This window comes from Salvia splendens, chromosome 5, assembly GCF_004379255.2.
Source record: "Salvia splendens isolate huo1 chromosome 5, SspV2, whole genome shotgun sequence".
Taxonomy (NCBI): domain Eukaryota; kingdom Viridiplantae; phylum Streptophyta; class Magnoliopsida; order Lamiales; family Lamiaceae; genus Salvia; species Salvia splendens.
The window spans coordinates 20245111-20266849 of NC_056036.1; the positions used below are offsets into that span (position 1 = coordinate 20245111).

The following is a 21739-nucleotide window of genomic DNA, read 5'->3' on the forward strand; positions in this document are numbered from 1 at the left end:
TTGAATTTGATATAACAACAAACTTTGTTCCATTCGAAGACAATACAATTTACTAATGGAATTCGTTTGAATTCAAACATCGTTGTCGCTCCCGCACAGATTAATCCATGGATATATACTAAAAATTCCAAAGTAAACATATTCAAATTTAAATCCCTACGCATTTACTTTCCCTAAATTATTTTGAATATATACTTATAACACTACAATATTTGTGCTTAAAGAAAATAGCACAAACACAAACCTTGTTCATGTCGAAACTCAGATGAAGAGAGGCCAAAGGTTTAGTGAAATAGCGGTTAACCGTGAAATCGTAACCACTGGTTACGATTCTGAATCGGAACCGCGGCATTAAAATGGAACCGAAACCGTGCCGGAAACACGGGTTCCAGACGGTTCCGAACCACAACTGTTAAAAACCACCATAAAACCGTGAAACCGAACAGGAACTGCAAAACACTGTCAGAAAACTGGCGGTTCGAACAGCGAAAAACTGCCAGAAAACCGACGGTTCGAAACCTAAATCGGAACCGGCAGTTTTCGAACTGACAACGTAACCGTGAAATACGCTCAAGGTTCGATTCCGGTTCAAGATTTTCCGGAACCGGAACCAGCAGTTCCTGAGCCTTGGACATGTCTACACAATTTACGTAGGGAAAAGACATATCAAACTAATTTCATCTACTGCCACCTAAAACAAATTAACATAAGCTGAAACAGAATAACTCGAAATCTATTTAACTTGATTAAACAGAATAAAATATAAAATTATCCACTGCTAAATGCACCAAAATACAATCTATTCAACTTGGCATAAATATTCACATCTTCTATTCTATCTTCGTAACCCAGAATTGCTGGAGAGACTAGAGAGGATACGATGCCCTAAACACGGTGTATACAGTTAACTTCAAGGCGCAGTTCTAAAACACAAGGCGGCAAATAAGAGGAAATAGTTAAAACTCGATTCCGCTGTTTAACTGAACAGAGAAAGAAGGATTGCCAAAATGATCTAGAGGAGTTTCAACTTTCACAACTACCCCTGCGCTTCCAACGTTTAAGTTCCACTTGGACCTCCCAACCTACATCCATTTTCAAGGACGAGAGACCGAATAAGATTTCGTTTTAGAAAATGAACAAGAAAAACACTACTCCATTCAGATAAAAAGCCATTTTAATAAGTTTAACCACTTAAATTACACCAAATATGCTCAATTAGTGGGAACAGTCTTCCAGAGAACAACTTGTATGACCATATCTTGACAAAAACGAGGTATTCCGTTGCACTAGAGACACAGAGTGCGATTAGGGGCATTAGGGGCACTAGGTCTGAGAACTCAAAATTATTCTAAGGATAAGTTAAAAACACTTCTTGTCTAAGCTTTAAAACATTATTTTACTCTCAATTTTGACGATTATACTCTTCAATAACCGTACCAATCAAAATTAGCCAATAATACAACACTAGCCCACACCATCTTCCATCTCAGTCCGCACTACCAAAGTTCATAAGGATATAGTTGTCCAAAAAGTATAAAAAAAGTTATAAAAATAATAATTTCATGAGTTGGCTAAGAAGAATAGCATTGGGCATATTGAAAACCACCTTAAATATTAATAATAAATAAAACAAACCAAGATAGTATCGACCACAAGTATTTACCGATGCTGATGCAAAAGCAGAAGGACGATGCACGAGGGCACATCCACAACTAAGATTAAATTCATCCTTCACAGAATGAGTAACTTCCATATGTACTCCAGGGAAACTTCCACCAAATGTCGGGCATAAACTGAAGAAAAAGAAATGTATAAGGAACTGTAAGCATGAAGTTTTGAAGGCTGTAGATCAGAATCAGAAACAATATGAAAAGGTCCATAGATCAAAACAAGGTAACAGGGTAAGTACTGCCTAACAAAATGACACCGACTGGCCCCATGACGAACAATAAGCATTCTTGTAAGACAGTTCTGCGGCAAAGCCCAAAAAATGACTCATACTGGCTACATGAAGAACAATAAGCATGACTGGATATTCATAAATAGATAACATACTGTTGATAAAGGAACACATAAAATAACTAGCAGTGGCATTGGATATTGATAAAGCAATTACAGTTACCTTAATTGGACTGTTGGTCTCACCATGAGACCAGATCTCTTCCAGGCCAATGCCTGCTCCAATCCTAAGGCAAATGATTTGTCAGGCCACTGCCATGTAGGTGTTATGCGTGTTCCCCACTTGTTCTGCATGTGTTGAATATTAATTTTCTTGTTCAAAAATGAAGACAGAAGGCAGCAGTAAGTTTAGGAAAAAAGTCACAACAGTGGCACCTTGCAAGAGAAACTAAACTTCATCTCTCCTGGATATTGACCTTGTGCTTGAAGTAGACCACCACAGAGGGGCAGATATGCACTGGTTGATATACCTTCACCAGATACATAGGTTAACTGGCCATTAGGAAACTGCACGTCCATGAAAGACTGCGCAGAAGAAACAGCAATGTAAGAGCTAACTAAGTTAGAAAATTAAAGCTTTCAATTAGGAAAGGAGAATAAAATGCTAAGCATTCAAATATGTATAGGCATCCCAGCAAGCAGTTACTTACAGCAAAGTCAAATGTAAACTGATCATAAGTTAAAAAATACCTAAAAATTTCTTGTAATTGCACATAATTAGAATATACAACTATACACAAGTACATGATTATATATATTCCTACTTCTTTCCATGGATATTTTCCACATTAAAATTACATCAGTTACACATATGACAGGTTCAGACTTACACAAGTGAAAGGGTTGAGGCAGATCATTGACATTAACAGCCACCTCCTATGCTTTGACCATACAGCTGGACAAAGTGAATGCATTCCATTCTGTGCAGCATAAACCACTAAACTGGTTAAGTTTTCAACAAAAAATCACATTAATTGCAACCCTCATGAACAGGATTGTGACAACAGTGCAAGAGAAGTAATCAACTAACTGGATAGATAATGTTTCAAACGTTTGACATAAGTACCAAATGGAAATAACACAAGTGTCAAGTCAATTGGTCCATGTGCATATTTGCCTGTTCATTTTCTTGAGATAGTTCCCAGGTATCATGTGTTACTGATATCCAGGGGTACATAACATGAAGTTACTTTGCACATGGTAGTTCCAGTCAGCCACTATGATGGTGAACTAATTTCCTTCTATTTTCTTTCACTTCCTTAAGACTCCACAAGAGTATTGGTGAGTCTCGCTTCATACGAGCTAAGTATTTACAACGATATTTCTTGCCCTTACAATTTGGAACATTCATCCACCCGCTGAACTAATCAAGATTCTTGCACATTTTTTCAAGAACAAAAACAAAGAGTTACTTTAGATTTGATACATAAACATAAGTCTATGACTCTATTTAGATTGCTTGTTTCAGTCAATAAACTAAAAGAGACCCCAAATTATCAAATCATGTACTATTTCTCTTTGGTTCATGAAGTAATAAATCTTGAACCTATCAGTACACGGACATCAAATTAGAAATCTTCCTACAATCCCAACTTCTACACTAAACTGGGAAGCAAGTACATGGAGAGACCAAACCAGCTAACAGACAAACAAAGCAATCAGCCTTTAATTAACAGAAAGTACAATTTTAGAAAACAGTAAAATTGGCTTTTACATGTTAATGGCTAATTGCGGAAATCACAAATATGCACATTTCAAGTGAGAATATCTAATTAAGCACACAATAGACATAATTATGTATATAAAGTATAAACAATAGTAATTAACAGCATATTGACTACAGCCATAAAAGATAAAATTGGGAGCAACACTCACACCCTTAATCATTGTGACCGACCAATTTAGGGTGTCAGCTATTGTTCCACGTTGATTCAGTAATTATCTCAACAAGCTTACCAGGATTTGCATTATAACTGACTATGAAGTATTCTCAGAAACAAGCATTACTATTATTTTCCTTGAGCATAGATGGCACAAACCAACAGAGGCAACAGGTTTCATAAATTTGCCTTACCTTTCTATCATATCCATACCACAGAAGGTGCTGCTTTGACAAATGGACAGGCAAAAGAAGAGTGGAATCCCGGACAAAAAGTACAGGCCCAAGCTGGACGAGGAAAAGGGAAGAATTATCACTGCCTGACGTTGAACTACCTTGTGATGCCTCTACTCGCCATAAATCTCCTCTGGCAACCAGAGAGCTCTCTATATTTCTGGTTCTACTGTCATAAGTCGATGTGACATTGATAGTACCCTGCATACAGGATATTTTGTTTGGAATATGAGGCATAAACAGACACAGGACGATTTGCACCGTTAACAGATCGAAAGAAAAAAGACAACACTGCTATATGCAAAGACACAAACATTTATAATAGTAGAGTTGCAGCAGAACCTGGATACGGTCATTCTTAATGTGAATCAGAGATGTCAAACTAGAAACCAATTCAATGGTTACCAATCTCAACTTAAGAATCAAAACTATATGCCCTCCATAGGGAAAGTGTTTTCAATTAGAACCATTCAAAGGTTCCCTCATGATTAGGTAACTATTGATGTCACGAAGCCTACTCTAGCATCTGCACCAATTACCAACTCACAATCTAAAAGGTGTAGTCAAGCCTATATCAATGTTCAAATACTAGATGAAAAATGAGGTGTAGTACTTACAAATATCAACAAACCAAACAATTCATGGTACTGTTAGTCTATTATGAATAGGGTTCAACATCTTCCATCTATTCTCAAATCTACTTAGAAATTTCAAACAGCAAATGGTAATAGATATTGTTATAGTACATCATTTATCAGAAGCTCATACCGAATCTAGTCGTAGGCAGCCACTAAACCAGGACATTTCAATTATAAACCAAGGTGTTGATGAAGTTAATTCTTTACCTGTGCTCGACCCAACTTTTTTAATGCCTTCGTCTCGTCCTCAGTCGAACCCTCCACCACCGCAGCACCATTTTCAGGAATACCATAATCCTTAAATCGTTCAGCCAGAGACCCTAAATCCTCCTGCAGCGAAATTCCAACATTCGCCCTCTGTCCATGACCATCTGTTTCCAACGAAACCCCAGCGCTCTCTTCATGCCGGAACGGAACCGGCAGCTGCCTGAAGAATTGCTGAACCACACCACTAAAACTCGCCCCAAAATCAGCCGCCGCCTGCCCTATCCTGTTGCCGATGTCAAAAATAGCGGTCACGCCAGTTATCGTCGACTGATCCACGGACAGGCCAAAGTCATTCCTCATAAAACTCCGCGCCGGAAACTCCAGCTTCGGTGTGGGAGGATTCGGCCAGACGAACGAAGGCGGAGTTATGTGAGAGTGAATCAAACCTGTAAACCCCTGCGCAAGCTTATCGGCTAAGTCCTGACCGTGCCGCTGCACCTCCTCCCACGCTTCAAACGATCTCTCCACAGACATCATTCTCAACAAATCAAGTCTTCTCAAATCGACTTATCACTCAGCGCGACGAAGCAACTGAATACGCGAATCATGAGCAAGGAAATGCAATCTGCAATACGATATCGACCTACCGCGGCGAAATGAGAAATGATTCCGATTCTTCAATTGAAGAGCAGAGCTCCAATCAGAAACCCTAGATTAAACGATGCCGGTGAATAAATCCTTTTACGAGTGACTGAAACGAAAAAAGAAAGGAAAAGGAAAAGAAGGAGCAGAATCGATCAAGCAATGGTAGTTTGATTAATACACTGAATAATGCGACACCTTCTTCCCAAACAGAGTGTGAATGTGTTTGTAGAAACGGATAGGAAAGAAGGGTGGAATTGGATAGTGCGTGTTGACGAAACGTCGCTGGTAAAATCAATGAAGATGACCAATTGATATCCCAAATATGGCCTCAAATTCAATAATGCACATTTCCTAACAACTTAATTTAATTAAATCATTCAAATATAAACAAAATAACGTCATTATATAAATAATAGACATAGTTGTATATATGACGAGTTTTAATGTGCAATTGGTAAAATAAGAGAACAGAAAAAAAAGAAAAAAGAAACAGTGTTCATGGATTGTGGGATCATTACTACCAGTAATATTATTTAAATGTGTAAAACTTTCTCTATTTAAAAATTGGTCTAATTTTTATGGATGATCTAAAATGATAAAAACTAGTCTATATTTTGTGAGCAGGGATTAGTATAAACTACTAAATTAAAAATTGAACTAACTCATAAACTAAAATCTCAATTTATATACGAAATATTTTATATCTTCTCGAACATCAATATTATTATAATAATTATAAACAACTAAATTAAAAATTGGATTAACACATAAACTAAAATCTCAATTTATTTACTACTATAAAATTAATTATTTCTTCCTGAACATCGATGATATATCATGTTTTAACACTGTGATACTCATTAATCAACAATGCGTCTTTGATCTTGTAGACTCTATTACTCCGTCCGTTCCTCATAATTGAGTCATTTCTATATATAGTACTTCATTCGTCTCTCTGCAGTAGAGGCGTTTCATTTTCAGCACTCATTTAAAAAAAATATACTATAATAAATAATTAAAGTAGAGAAAAAGTAAAAAAAAAGAGAAAATAATATAGAGAAACTCTTTTTTTTATTATTCTTTCTCTTACTTTACCCTCTTTCCACTTTAACTATTATCATTTTTTAAAAATGAGTGCTCAAAATTAGACATGCCCACGGTTCGAAAACCGGCGGCTCCGATTCCGAACCACCGGTTTTTCACGGTTCCAAACCGCCGGTTTCCGGCGGTTTTTCGCGGTTCCGGCTAGATTTCACGGTTTTCCAACGGTTTTTCACGGTTTCGGTTTGGAACCGGCGGTTCCGGCACAGTTTCAGTTCGTAAAATTTGCAATAGGAACCGGCCCGCGGTTCAAAATATGGCGGTTCCAGTTCAAGAAAAAAGTTACGGTTCCGGTTATGCGGTTAACCGCCGGAACTGAAAACCTTGGGCATCTCTACTCAAAATGAAACGCCTCTACTATAGAGGGATGGAGGGAGTAACTTTTTTCTCTTTTTTACTCCACTTTACTGTCTCTTACTTTATTCACTTTTTATTTTAATCTCTCTACTTTTTTCTCCTTCTTACTTTTTATCTATTTATTTAATACATTCAATATTCTTTTTTTCTTAAATTTCGTGTCGAAAAGTTTTACCTTAATTATTAGGGAACGGATGGTGTACTTTGCAAGTTGAGAATCTTCTTCAACTTAAGTTTTTAGACCCTTCTCCTTCTGTGAGTCTCCTGCCCGCTCTAATATCCATGAAAAGACTCTCTAGCATTGGCTAGGTGGCAAAGTTGTGAAAATATGCTTCAAAGTCACTTGATATTTTAAAATTATTATTTTCCCAATTTATGTTACTCTGTAGGAGTTTTAATTATTTTATCCGTTGGCATCAGGAGTTCTATTTCAGTTTAATACGTGATTTAAAAAATGATTTAAAATTATTATGTTCCCAATTTATGTTACTATGTAGGAGTATTAATTATTTTATCCGTTGGTATCAGGAGTTCTATTTCAGTTTAATACGGGATTTAAAAAATGAGAGATTTCAGAAAAATGGTTAAATTCGCAAATCTTTTAAAATTTGAGATTAAATTCGTTGATCTTTCAGAATTGGGATTGAGGTACGCGAATTTTTCAGAATAAGAGATTTTGATTTTTTCTAAATTTTCTTTTTTTTATTATTATTTCCTTCACATCATTTATGAAATATCCACCCTCCTCCTCCCTTTCACTGCATACCTTTCACAAGAACAAAAATTCAAGACCTAATTTGCTAAAAACCAGAATAACATGCCTAACAAATTGAAGCAAAGCTAAAAAGAAGACAAGCATACACTAAAAATTGTGGAAATGCCCTGCTTTGCGAGGTTGTATTGAAGAGTAGAATATTGTTGTGGGTGAATTTTCCTTATATGTGCCTATTCGGATTCTGCCCATAATTTTATAAAAGTAAGACAACAATCTTACTTCAGTCGCGAAAGCCATAGCAAATGGAGTTTGAGAGCTGAATAAAATGGGCAGAAATAGAGCCACTCGGCAATTAGTGACTGAGGAGGGTGGAGGCGGTTAAGAGAGGAGGGTGGAGGCGGGAGTGGTGAAGAGAGAAGGAGGGTGGAGTCAGGCAGTGAAGAGAGGAGGGTGGAGGGTGGATAGTTTGGTCAATTCCAAATAGTCGGGAAGGAAAAATAAGAAAAAAAGAAAAGAATAAATCTATACTACTTAAAAGTGGTAGTTGGATGAAAGTACTTTTATACCCTTTTGGAGGGAAAAGGAGAGATGAGTGTGTAATTAATTTGTAATTTTTCTTTTACAGTAATTGTAAATCCTGCTTTAAAAATAAATAGAATAGATAAATTCCCTCAATGGAGAATGTTCACGTATGACAGTAAATTTTACTATAGGGTTGCAGCCTATTTATGTTAGCCTTCTAGGCTTAGTATAAAATATCACTATTCTATTACAATAATCTATTTTTTTCATTCTTCCAAAGCTGTGATTGATTCACTCTTCAGTTTCCCATGATTTTTGTCTGTGAAAAAGAAAATTTTGATATGTTAAATGCATATTCAAAACCTTTTAATTTTATGAATAAAAACATATGTCTGAAATTCATTTTCTAAATGACAATCAGAAACTGTAAAATATTAATTACCTTAATGAAGTTATGAAATAATACTTTGTTATCCAAGATTTACTTCCCATTGCAATTTGTCCCTGAAAAAAATCTCAAAAAGTGTCAAGTCTTGTGAACCATAAATTCAGATACATAAATTTGCAGACAATAGGCAATATATTAATCCCTAAGAATAACATCTAAAGAACATTTTTTTATTGTTTTGGATGCACATTAGTCATTATTTAGAGCAATGATATACTATAAGAATTAATTTGGAAAAAAGTAGATATTGGAAAAAATTTTGTCAACTAAGATTTGGAAAATATGGACATCCAAATAGAAATCTTAGTAGAAAAATTAATTAACATGCATCCATTTTCCATAGATAGTGTATTTCGTACCTTGATATATTTATTCCTATAGATATGTTGTTTTGTTGCTGATGCTGTAGAGTAGGCTTTAGGGAGGCCACGCCTGCTATAACATTTATGCTTCTTGGATGATGATTGCACCGTGAGGAGTGAGAGGCACTTCTTCTTCTTCTTCTTCTTCTTCTTCTTCTTCTTCTTCTTCTTCTTCTTCTTCTTCTTCTTCTTCTTCTTCTTCTTCTTCTTCTTCTCTCTCTATTTTCTGCAGATTGAAGACTAGTAGAGGCGGCTGTTATTAGTTAGGGTTTAGATTTGATATAGGACTTATTAAGTTCCATATAAATAACACAAGAATAAGTTAAAAAATAAGAGAGTGAATTTGGCCTTAATTTAGCTATATTAATGGAAACTTATAATATTTAATGGGCCGAATTTATGATATGTTATTTTAAAATATGATTTCAATTTAAGTGTTATTAAGTTATATATTTGTACATATATATTTTATAAATGATTTGGACTTATTTTACTACTTAATGTTTATATTAGTTTGTAAATATCTATATTATTGTTAGAATACTTGCAGTGTTCTTTTATTATTTGATTTAGTTTCTATTATTTATTTCTGATTATAATCTAAAAGGTTGATAGGGCTCGTTACAAGCATGGTTTTGTAGGGTTTATTACACTAACATGGCTGATAATATGCGAAAAGAATGGTGAATTTGAGTGTGCAGGGGGGTATAAAGTGTAAAAGCGGCAAGTGTAGGATCAACTTGATCAACTCGGGAAATGAGTGAAAAATGACCAGAAAGGAAGCCAAGTTGATCAGTTGCATACAAACAGTGAAGCTGTCACGACCGCATTTTCTAAGGATAGAAAACACGGTTGATCGCGACTAGGGGTGGATTAAAGAAGCGGGGAAGAAAGGGGAAAAAAATACAAATCGGCCATAGCTCGAAACAAATGGGAATAGCTCGAATAAAATCAGAGTATCATTTCAACAATCAACAACTCCAAACGAAAATATCTCAACAATACACGAACTTAAAAGAAACAATATTTAGCGGAAGCATTTCGAGAGTAGAATAATGCTATGTATGAAGACACAACATATTCTAGACATTCTTCACTTTTATGGTCAACACCCACCGCGCTCGTCACCGCTCAACATGCGCATAGGGAAAACACATGCAGGGCTGAGTACTTGATGTACTCAGTGAACAAATGCCAAAACAATTTTATAAAAATAATTATATCATGCCACCATTGAGTGACCTCGGGGTTTTAACTTGAAAAGGCCCGAGACACTAAAAATATCCCAAACACAAACTTTCAACTCATCCTCAAATCCTTTTTCCTCATCATTTCTCCTTGATTTAATTAAGAAACTGCCATATCTGTTCTTTAGGGTGCCGTGTAAGGGGCAACTTTCCACGAGCACGAAAACCGGCCAACCCGTTCGATGACTCACGGTCCTCATCATGTACACTAGTCCGAGTAGGGACGCACCCTTGCTAGGACCCGAATTCGATTAAACTCATAGTAGGGATTCACTCCCCACTAAATAATAATCATCTCAACAACCTCAACCTCAACAACAACATCAACATCAACATCCTGTGAACGAGAATGTGGCCGCAAACTCGATCACTAGACCGGCCGACCCAAAAGAAGGCTCACGATCCCCATTGGTGTACACTAGTCCGAGTAGGGACTCACTCCCTAGTCAGACCCGAATTCGATTTCAATAGGTCTAGTAGGGACAACTCCCTTGCAAAACAAACAGATAGGCAATTTCTCCAAAACAAAAACATGGCATGACATACCCTTTGCAAACTTTATTTTTTCTCAAAAACATATTTAAAACATATATCATTTTTCTGTCAAGGTCGAGCATCATCATATCACATCCACAAAGTCGAGCAATTCACAACCAATTCACAACATATGACAATCACTTTCACACCTTAAACACATATATCATATTGCCATGGAATGAAATAATACTTGGCAATCACACCTAGAAAGCAATTCATCACTTTAAAAGATGCTCAAACCGGATATAATAAATCGCAAGCTCTTGAAAATAATTTAGTTCGAAAGCCCACCTCGACTGCTTAAAGGTGTCGCACTTGAGTATTTCCTCTTTCCGGATTAGAGTCTCACGGAACAATTCCCTTTGGATACATAAAATAATAACACAACAATCAGCGCGAGAAAACTACTAATTAGAATGCATGCACCCTCATTAAAGTCTTTTATCTCGTTTCTCGATTTTCGTATATTTTTTATTATTCGGCGGCCGCCCAAGACATCGCTTGAGACCCGGTCGGCCGCTTACGCCCATAATTCCCCCGTTGGCTCCTCGTATTTCCCTCCACGATATCGAATTAAAATCCCAAAATTATTTAAGCACATAAATTATCATCGAAATTATTTTCCCTCGAAAATATATTTATTTCGGACTTAGGATAAATTATTCGTACTTCTAATTATTCGGGAGCTAATTAAATAATTTCCCACGATTAATTTATCAGCCCAAGAATCAAATTAATTATTTAGTTAGCCCAACTTAAATAAGTCCTCCAATTTAATTATAAGGCCCAAATCCTTTTAAAATAACAAAGGCCTAAATCTGAAAAAAAAACAAATAGCCCACTTAAACTCCTCCCTCCTTCACGCCCCAAACTTCCTCTCTCTATCTCTCTAATTCTCTTCGCCCAAAACGGGCAGTTCCAGGATCTCCGTCGCCGTCTCCAATTCCGCCAGAGCCGTCGGCCATCTTCAGCGTCCAGCCACCGCCGCCAATCCGCCGGATGAGCTGCTGCTGTCTTGCCGGGAGGACGGTGCTGTCGCCGCTGCACAGAGTCGTCGCTGCAGTTCACCGCTGCTCCGTCTGCACAGAGCCGTCGGCTGCTGTTCGCCGCTGCTCCGTCGGTGGTCGTGCAGCCCCGAAACATCACTACAACCCCCGATTTGTCCAAAAACCAACCCGAACAGCCCCGAAACCAATTCGATTTCAACCGAACAGATCGGTTCTCATTCAAAGTATGCTTCTTTTCATTTTTAGTTAACAATTTCACCGTGATGGGTGTTTGATTATTGGAGTTTGATTGGTGATGCTTGTTGATTGCATTATGTGGGAAGGGTGTAGGATGATATGTCGTGAATAGAATGCTAAAAATTCATGCTTTAAAAATTGGGTAGAAATTATACCTTGGACAGATTTCGAAAGACAACCGGTAGCTCTCTCTCTTCTTACGAATTTGGTTCTCGATTTCTTGAATTGAAGTTGTGAAGAAGAGGTCTTGGTTTTCTTGCTACAGAGAACGAGTAGAATAGGAAAATAAACTGAATTTGGAGATTTAAAATAGAGGGATGGGTGGTTTGGATGTGAGAGAGATTTGGGGAGAGATAACGATTTTTCCAACGTGGGTTGAGGGAAAGAAAAATATCTGAGAATCTTTAATTAAATGATTTACTGACTTGGTGACCAAGTTAGATAAATTTGATTTTTTGAATTTTTTTTTCTGGGTTGTTACAGAAGCCTACCCAGCCGACGAGTTGATCAACTGGAGTTTACCACATGAAGTGATGAGTCAGAGGAGAGAGAAGAAAATATGCCATCTCAAGGGCATAAATGTCAAGATATGATGGGCTTACCCTAGGGATTTGGGCCCAACATCATCCTATAAATATGGAGAGAGTGCACATAAGAAGAGAGTTCAACACCATCATCACCTTTGGTCACCTCATTTTCACCTCACAGCATGGAGTAAGGAGTTAGCAGCAGAAGTCGCTGGTTCCACCTCTGTTTTCATCTCTTCTTCCTCGTCAAGGAAGGAGGGACCTGGATCTGCGTAGAAGTCTTCGTCGTTGGAGTTTTTGTTGCACCCCGAGGGGTTAAAACAATTTCTATTATGTTTTTAGTTCATCCTTTCTGTAGCTTAGTTGTTTATAATGTTTTTCGTGTAGTTGCTACTCTAGTTACCTTTCCGTTGTTGATCACTCTTTAAATTTTCGTTGGAAATTCTGTTTTAGTTACGTTTGTTGAAGATCTTTTATGAAATGGAGTTTTTGATTCAAGTTGTTTTGGATCTAATATTCTCTGTTTTGATTGCATTTGTTTGCTTTAGTTCCGCCTTGTTTATGTTTTCTCGTATGTAGATTTGCATTTTAGTTCGTCAACTTGCATAAGAATAGGTTGGATACTTTAGATTTGCTTTTCTTTACGTTGATTTCATATGGATCTGTGTTCGTTTAATCTGATCTCTGTTTTTATGTTTGTTGCTCTGTCTAGATCAGCTTTCGTTGTTTTATTTAGCTGCTTAGCGAAGAAGAATGTAGTAGTTTGTTAGGATTGCAGTCTCTGTCACCTTTTCGATGTTTACAGCTTTTAGGTAGTGCGCTTATTGTGTGTTAGTGGTCCCAAGTTGCTTTTACCTTTCTGTTCTTAGTTTAGTTGATCAAGTTACCTTTCTCTAGTTATGATGTCTTTGGTCTAGATTGATCAGTTTAGTTTAGTTAGTTGATCAGTTCCCTTTTTCTGAGTTTAAACTTAACCCACTAAAAAGCGTGACCACAGCCACATCCAAATCTCCCAAATGTCTCAATCCCAACTCCACTCGCATCTGTCCCTAAGGGATTCGACCCTTACTTCCCTTTACTAGTTTAAAAGTATTGTGGTTAAGGTCTTGAAGGTCATAAGTCTCTCGGTTTGCATACCCAACGACTAGTAGTTGTAGGCCAGCTTGAACCATCTATTGTCTGACTTGATCAAGTTGAGCAACGCTGCATGTTTTAATTTGCATATGAACTCTGAGTTCTTAGTTTCGAAAGAATGACACTTGAAAGGTCACTCATGATGATGTTTTTATGGGAACCTGCATTCTTTGTTATCCGCATGCTAAAGAAGGGAGCCCTATAAATACCCATCTCCTACCACTCCCATAATCAGTTACTTCCTTTCTCTCAGAATCAGATAGCAATCATCCATAGAAAAATATTTCAGTTTAGTTCTTCACTAATTCATATTCTCCATGATCCCTACTCCTATTTCTTCTTTATCTTTTCTACTATGAATGCTCAGTCTCTTTTTTATCAATTATTTTGTATCAGTTTTTCATTTTGTCACTGTGTTTAGCACTATGGACGGTTAATTTGGTATTCTTACCTTCAATCTGTCATTCCTTCCTTCTGTGTTATTCTTGAGACATTGCACTGCTCTGCAGAGGAGTTATTTTTTTTTTCTTTTTTTCTCTGCATTTAAAATTTAGAATGGGGATTCATTAATTTTTCTGTATTTCCTACATTTGAATTTATGTAGAATGTATATACTTACCTCTTATTCCAGTTTTCCATGCAATAAGTGTTCTTTGGTTTCAATGCTTCTTGAAATTGTTTAAGATAATTCCTGCAAAAAAAATTTGCTGCATTCATTGACTGGAATAATAAAACTGTAATTATAAACAAGTTACAACATTAATTGACTACTATTTCCATTAAATATTGATTGAAAATAATAAAAGAGATTGATAATTATATTACTATATTTATTAGCAAAATCTACTATATCCAATAAATCCTTTAGATGATTATATTCACTTATATATTTTTGAATCTCTCATTTTCTCCAGAAAGTTCCCACCAAAGAACGGCACCTTTGATAACATTGGTTAATAATCTTTTTCCTAAAGTGCCTAACTCTATTATCAAGGTCCGTTGTGTCCGGCTTTATAGTTATTGGTTGCTGTAAAAAATCAGTATACTAAGTGTTTCTGTTAGAATTGTTTTGATTGCTGCAATATATATTCTTACCATTTTGGTCAAAGATCTTCTTGGGCTCCCTTTTCTTTCACTGATATCTCTCCTTTTGTAGCATTTTTTTGCATATATATGGAGTTTATAGTTATTGTTACAGTACAAAAGTAGTACACTAACTGTTTCTATTAGAGTTTGATTACTGCAATATACATTCTTACCATTTATTTATATGCATATATATATATATATATAGGATTATATTCAATGTCGAACTAATTTTAAAGACCGAACTAGAGACCAAATCTCATCCACTCATGGATTACATCTAACGGTTGCTTTTAATTACCCAAATCTGATTTTTATATTCAATTAAATAAACAAAAGGGTTATTTTGGAATACCAAAGTTCAATTAGTTTTGTTGTTACCGTAATTCTTGCATCTCAATTATGGAAAACACAATCGAGCACCTATTTTTTGTGATTCACGATTATTCATAATTTGTTTCCTATTTCGTCATGAAAAAAAAATCTTGTGAATTCCCTATCGCGATTATTCACGATTAAACAATTATGGAAAACATTCTTACGAATTCCCTATCGCAAAATCTGTTTTGTAATTACCTAGTGATATACAAAAATCGGTTCTAATTATGTTACCGCTGATTAGATCAGAGCTGCTCAAGGTCATCGCCGGGATCAAACCGGACCTGCTCAAGATTATCGCCGATCCCACCAGACCTGCTCAAGGACATCGTCGGAATTACACCTATTTTGCAATTCCTTACCGCAAAATCAAACCGGATTTGCTCAAGGTCATCGCCCGAATCACACCTGTTTTGTAATGAACTGTTTTGCTTTAATAATGAACTGTATTAAGTGTGAGATGAACCATTCTCGTTTATATGTCCTGATACCATTTCTTGTATATGAATGTTGTACAGAACTGATTGTCTTGCTAAAATAAACCATTATATTTGTTAGATATTTAAAAATATTGGTCAGATGATATTAAAGCCTAGTCGTATATGTACCAAATGTCATAAGGTTGGTCACCATGATTCAAAGAACTGCGACAAGATAAAAGAGATGGCGAATACAACGTGAAGACCATTTAGTTTTAATTGAAACGCCTATGTTATGAATCTATTTCATTTCACCATGAAGAACATTTACTACTGTGTTTCATGGTTATATAATTAGACTACGATTGATGCCGGTCATTCAAATTTTATAAAGTATTAACTTCATTTTATAATGTTATAACTTCATTTTATAATGTTATAACTTCATCCTAAAAAATGAACCAAATTTGAAATGAACCAAATATGAAACAAATTACTTCATCTTATAATGCTAAAACTTCATCTAATACCCTAACCACTTCATCTTATAATGTTATAACTTCAACCGAACTTGGAAATACGTCAGCTAAAATGAACCAAATTTGAGATGACTCAAATTTGAAAGAAAGCATTATATCTTATAATGTAACAAATTCATCTCATACTTTTATTACTTCATCTTGTAATATAATAACTCCATATTCTAATTTGAATCTTCCCAAAATCCAAATTTGAAACAAACCAAATTTGAATCAAATCACTTCATCTAATAATGTAATACTTCACACCATCTATTCGCTTTAAAGTTTGCAAAAAATTTAAATAATTCAAATACAAAGCGGAATAAAGCAACAAAGTACTGTAATAAACCTACTATAATGAAGTAATAAATTACAAAGAAATAAATGTATCATGACAATTTTGAAAATAAAAACACTAACAAAACGAATGTTAACAAAACAACTCATCACTTCTTCTTCTTCTTCATGTATCTTGTCGAGATTCCTTGAATCATGTATCTTGTCGAAATTCCTTGTGGCATATGGCATATCTACGACCATGCATGGACATATCCTTTATTTCTTCATTTGACAAATCTACGATCATGCTTGGATGTATCCTTTATGTGGCACTTAAGACAAGACATTGATACATAAAAACTAATTGTTGTTAGTCAAAGATCATAACAAACACAAATCTTCATTCAACAAGTATTTAATTTCATTCGTTCATGTCATTACTTCATGAAACTAGGTTATTTAGTTCATAATAAGTACAATTCTTCATATACTTGTGCAAATGATACCGTTCATATTAGCATTTCATATTAATCAGTATTAAGTTCATTCAATAATGTTACTACTTCATTCCATTACATTAGATATTTGGAAAACTTATGCAATTCTTCGCATAAGCAACTTCCTAACAAAACAAGACTTATCTACATTCAGAACTCATCACAAATACATCATACCAAATATCCAGACCAATCACTTCATCAAATAATCAACTTTCACCACATAACATCATAACTTACCGCAAATATATTCTGGTAAAATTAATTCAGTTACGACATACCAAATATCTAGACATATCTACACCTCATCACAAACCAAATTCAGTTACAACATACTGAATTTCTTCATCTAATAAACAACTTTTTTCATCTTATAATGTAACAAGTTCACCCAAATATGAAAATATTTTGTGTTAAACTGAATCTAATGTGAAAAAAAAAACACAAATAACTTCATAGAATGATATAATTTATTCATGTTTTTATGAAATCGCTTCATTTTATACTGCAATCAATTCGCATTACAAAATTAAGATGAAGCAAATTTACACAATCAAAAGATTCGAAAAATATGTTGTAGATCACTGAGAAATGCATAATTAATAACCAAAACAGTAAAAATTTGAAAAAAAAATAATTTTAAACATCTAAAATAAAATAACCAGATGCATCTTTCGAATACAACTGCTGCTGATCTTAAACCAAAGTTTTAGAATAATTAGTATGTTGTGTTTTCGTAGAATGACTAAAAGTGTAGAACACAACAAATACGAATGGTAAGAATCCTATGATATCTATGGCTGAGAAGGAGACGAAGGGATTGAATTGGATGGTGAAGAGAATGGCAGATGGAGCTCTCTGAATCGCCTGTGTCGTTGTGAGAATGGAGTAGTGGGAGAAGAAAGTGGGGCTGTGAAAATTGGAAGCGGGAAGAGAAATGAGTGAAATTAATTGACCCTAAAATTATGATTCATTCTGACCTAAAGAGCATAATGACTAAAATATCCCTTGGATGAAGTAATTAAATCACCGGATGACTGAGGAAAATGACATATACTTCATCTCATCTTTTCCATCAAACTTTAAATCCAATGGTCAATATTTGATCTCTAGTTCTACACCAATGAGGTGTTGTGCATATAAGGGGACCCTATACTTTTAATCCTTGCATCATATAATCATATTTATGATTAAACCACACTATTCAGTCGAAGCATACCAAATTACATCATATCATAAATAAATTTGTTCATTTATATTTTTAATAAGTTAAGCCGAATAAGAATTTCATCTCAATCATCTACCTCTTATAATGCAACGCAATTATTCATTTAACATGTGTCACAAAAATCCAAAACACATTGAATTTCAACTAAAACATTACTTTATTCATTGATTAAGGAAATCACTACAACTTTATAAAGCAATCACTTAAAATTACAAACTTCAGATGAGAAAAAATTTAGCGATGGACAGTTTGGACAAACAAAAGTTGCAAAACACACAGAGATCCCAAATTGATAACTCAAACAGTATAAATTTGAAGAAAAAATAAAAACTTAAATAATCTAAAATCAAACAAACAAAGGGAACACAAAATTAAACTGAAACCTAGGGGTAGCTCACCTGAATTTTTCGGTTCATTCGCTTGTTTGCCCTTTTGAGCATGTTCAGTATTAGGGTTTGGAATTAACTGCCGAGAAACCAATTTGGGAAAAAAATGAATTGAAATCTGTTCCAGATGAACTAAATTGTATGTAGTCATAAATTATCGGTACGAGATGAGCCCTTCGAACGCAACTGCCGCTCATCTAAAACCAAAATATTCATAATTTAGTTCGTGTTGTTTTCGTAGAATGAATAAAAGGGTAGAACATACCATTGATTTTCTTCTGCCTCATGTCAACCATGGTGAGAATTGGATGGTGAAGATAAAACGATGTCGGAGATCTCTACATTGTCGACCTGATTAGAGAGAATGGAGTAGTGAGAGATGAAACCGGGGCAGCGAAAGTTGGAAGAGGGAAGACGAAGGTGTGAATTTGATTTACCCTAATTCATACTTCCGTGATTTTTGTTTACCATGTTTGACTAAGTTAAAAAATGACCATGCCATCCTTGGCTGAACTAATTAAATAACAGGATGAATAACTGAATAAAGATGTGGTAAGTTTAATCTCGTTCATTAAAATTTTAATCCAATGGTCAATATTTAGTCTCTAGTTCTACACTAAGGAGGTGTTGTGCATATAAGGTGGCCCTATATATATATATATATATATATATATATATATATATATATAGGGATGTATTCATTTCCTTTTTTGTATCTTTTGTTCTATTGTTCTTTTGAATCTCATCCCCACGATTTTGTCATCTGACGGTTAGATTGATGCCACGTGTCATTTAATAATGCAGATTTTTAGTTGAATAATGCACACCGACTAATAATGCACCATTATAGTGTAATAATGCAGATTTTCAGTTGAATAATGCACACCGACTAATAATGCACCATTTTAGTGTAATAATGCAGATCATCACAACCATTCAATTCAAGGATCCAAGGGTTGTGATTAAAAAGAAGCTTGGACTGAAAAGCTGCGAAGGACCTTAACACACCTATATATATATATATTGTATTATATACCAAACTAGTTTAAAACACTAAACGCCAAACACATCATTATATAATAACGCGGAGTTCATTACAACTTTGTTTGTAGTTCATTATAGGGAATTCTGAGATTTAAAAACAATGACATCATCATGCATAGTTTAGAAATCTAAAGTTCATTATAAGTTTGTTATTAGTTCATTATAATGAACTCCAGGTTATCATATAATGATGTTGTTCGGCGTTTAAGGTTTAAGAGTGATATGTAATATCAATATTGTTGTCTTTTGTAGGTTCAGATTTGTAGACAATGTTGTTGATCATACCAGCAATGCTTCTCTGTTATTGTGGGATAGGGAAGGTGTCCAGTTATTAGGAATGAATGTGGCTGATTTAGTAGGAGATGGTGCCCAGGTTTATCTTTTTAAATTTTGAAGTTAAAGTTTTGCAAACTTCTGAGTTCTAATGAATGGGCTATTTTGGCAGACTTTTCCTATCAATTCTATTCTTACTCGGATTGAAGACAGTGTTGTGGGTCTGAATGTTTTGTTCAAGCTTCAACTGAAAATTCATATCGAGTATTATAGAAGTTACCCATTTCATGTTAACAATGTGTGCATTATACCTGAAGTAGTTGACAAGTATATTCCTAAGGACTTGGGTGAACAGATTTTTGAACCTGATGTGAAGTTATCTGATCTTCTTTTTTGGAAATGATCTTGCTGAGGTATAGATATTATTTAGTTTAGATTTTTGTCTATATTTCTTAGTAGAAAAAAAGTTGATTTCATTTTAATTTGAGGTTTCTCAGAAATCAGGTGGCACACCTGATTTGTTTACTTGTGAATGAGAATATGAATGATTGGTGTGTTGAAGGATCTCAACTTCGTTTTGGAGCTGATGTTGATGAGGTATTTCAATTTAGTGTTTGTGTTTTTGCCTTTTTCATGTTTTGCAATTGTTTTAACTGTTTTATAACTTAATTTCAATATTATTATAGGTTTCTCAGAATGTTTTCAAAACTCCCGATCTGTCCACTGCTACTACTGAGAAAGGTTATAAATGAGTTGCTGAAGGTGAAGAGATGTTTGGATTGAGAATTTGAAGAATGTGATGATGTGAGAGAGGTTCAACTCAAAAAGAAAGAGAAAGTTGGTGGTCTTAATTAGGAGGGAAGTCAGAAGTGGTTTTTTGTGTTTTGCATCCTCATCTTATGTTTTTTTAGTTATGTTTTCTGTTGTCACCGAACTTGGCACTTTTTGGATGATGTTAGGCCATTTGCATCTTTTCCATGTATTGAACTTAGTAAGATGAGAAGAATCTGAAGAATTTTTTATGTTGAGATATCCTTTCAGACTATAATGAAGGTTTTTATTTAGTTTTCAGTCATTTCCCTCTTATTACACCATTTATTGTTTGACTCTGTTTATTCACTTGAAAAATATGATGCAAGCCAGTAGAGGATTATCAATTATCAAGTCCTAGAGTTAGAATAATTTCCATAACTGTATGTTTAAAGTTTTATATGCATTTGTATTCACTAATGTCTATTAATCATGATTTAAGCAAGTATATTTGATGCACTTTTTATTAGCACTAAAAATATCTGCAAGTATACAGGGTAGATCTAGTATAGCTAAAGGTCAGTACCGGGATATCGAACACATAAAATATAATTGCAACTGGCTATCATGTACTAAGCGTCCTATACTATCTAGACAAACAAGAGTTTTAGGTTTTAAAATAAATAAAACAAATAAATAAAGCAAGTAAACAACTAATTGCAATTAAATCACAAAGATAAAGTATGAGAGATAAGGGAATTCTAGATATGTGCGTTCACAGTTATGGTTAGGGCTGGGTAGGTATGATATACCTTACCGAAACCACCATACCGTATATCTTACCGTAAATTCGGTATGCGAACAAATCATACATTTAACTTACCAAAATTTTTGGAATACCGAACTTCGGTATACCTTATTTTCGGTATGACCAATTTCCATACCGATGCAGTACCTCATTTTTGGTACTGCAATGAAAATAGATAATTTGAGTTTTTAGAATATTATTTATATTTTATTTTAAAATATATATATATATATATATATATATATATATATATATATATATAGGTCCATGATCAATTGAGATTTTTTTGGCTAATTGAGAAATGAGATTCAACA

General features: G+C 34.8%; 1 protein-coding gene and 2 long non-coding RNA genes across 4 annotated transcripts; 1 reads left to right on the top strand and 2 right to left on the bottom strand.

Moving 5' to 3' along the window:
• Positions 1-722: 722 nt before the first annotated feature.
• LOC121805714 lies at positions 723-5859 on the bottom strand. 2 transcript variants are annotated; one of them, XM_042205677.1, is made up of 8 exons: positions 5741-5848; positions 4918-5626; positions 4034-4273; positions 2790-2879; positions 2335-2484; positions 2123-2247; positions 1664-1793; positions 723-1082 (listed from the first exon to the last, which is right to left on the bottom strand). In XM_042205677.1, exons 2-8 carry the CDS (start codon positions 5452-5454, stop codon positions 957-959), a joined length of 1398 nt encoding a protein of 465 aa, XP_042061611.1. In that variant the 5' UTR covers positions 5455-5626; positions 5741-5848; the 3' UTR covers positions 723-956. The 2 variants fall into 2 exon arrangements, with proteins under 2 accessions (XP_042061611.1, XP_042061609.1); XM_042205675.1 differs by having other exon boundaries at positions 4918-5859.
• Positions 5860-8352: 2493 nt separating this feature from the next.
• On the bottom strand, positions 8353-12462 carry LOC121803083. The gene is made up of 5 exons (XR_006050908.1): positions 12251-12462; positions 11143-11211; positions 9065-9307; positions 8700-8761; positions 8353-8576 (listed from the first exon to the last, which is right to left on the bottom strand). It is a non-coding gene; the product is annotated as an uncharacterized LOC121803083 (long non-coding RNA).
• LOC121803084 lies at positions 11700-13123 on the top strand. Its single transcript, XR_006050909.1, has 2 exons — positions 11700-12082; positions 12579-13123. It is a non-coding gene; the product is annotated as an uncharacterized LOC121803084 (long non-coding RNA).
• Positions 13124-21739: the final 8616 nt, after the last annotated feature.

What these genes read in the sequence shown, in the direction of transcription:
- LOC121805714 (XM_042205675.1), bottom strand. Translation starts at nt 5,454, where the DNA reads ATGATGTCTGTGGAGAGATCGTTTGAAGCGTGGGAGGAGGTGCAGCGG. An exon ending in GCCTCAACCCTTTCACTTGT is followed by an intron (nt 2,485 to 2,789) that starts GTAAGTCTGAAC and finishes TCTTCTGCGCAG; the next exon opens with TCTTTCATGGACGTGCAGTT. An exon ending in AGTTTAGTTTCTCTTGCAAG is followed by an intron (nt 2,248 to 2,334) that starts GTGCCACTGTTG and finishes CAACACATGCAG; the next exon opens with AACAAGTGGGGAACACGCAT.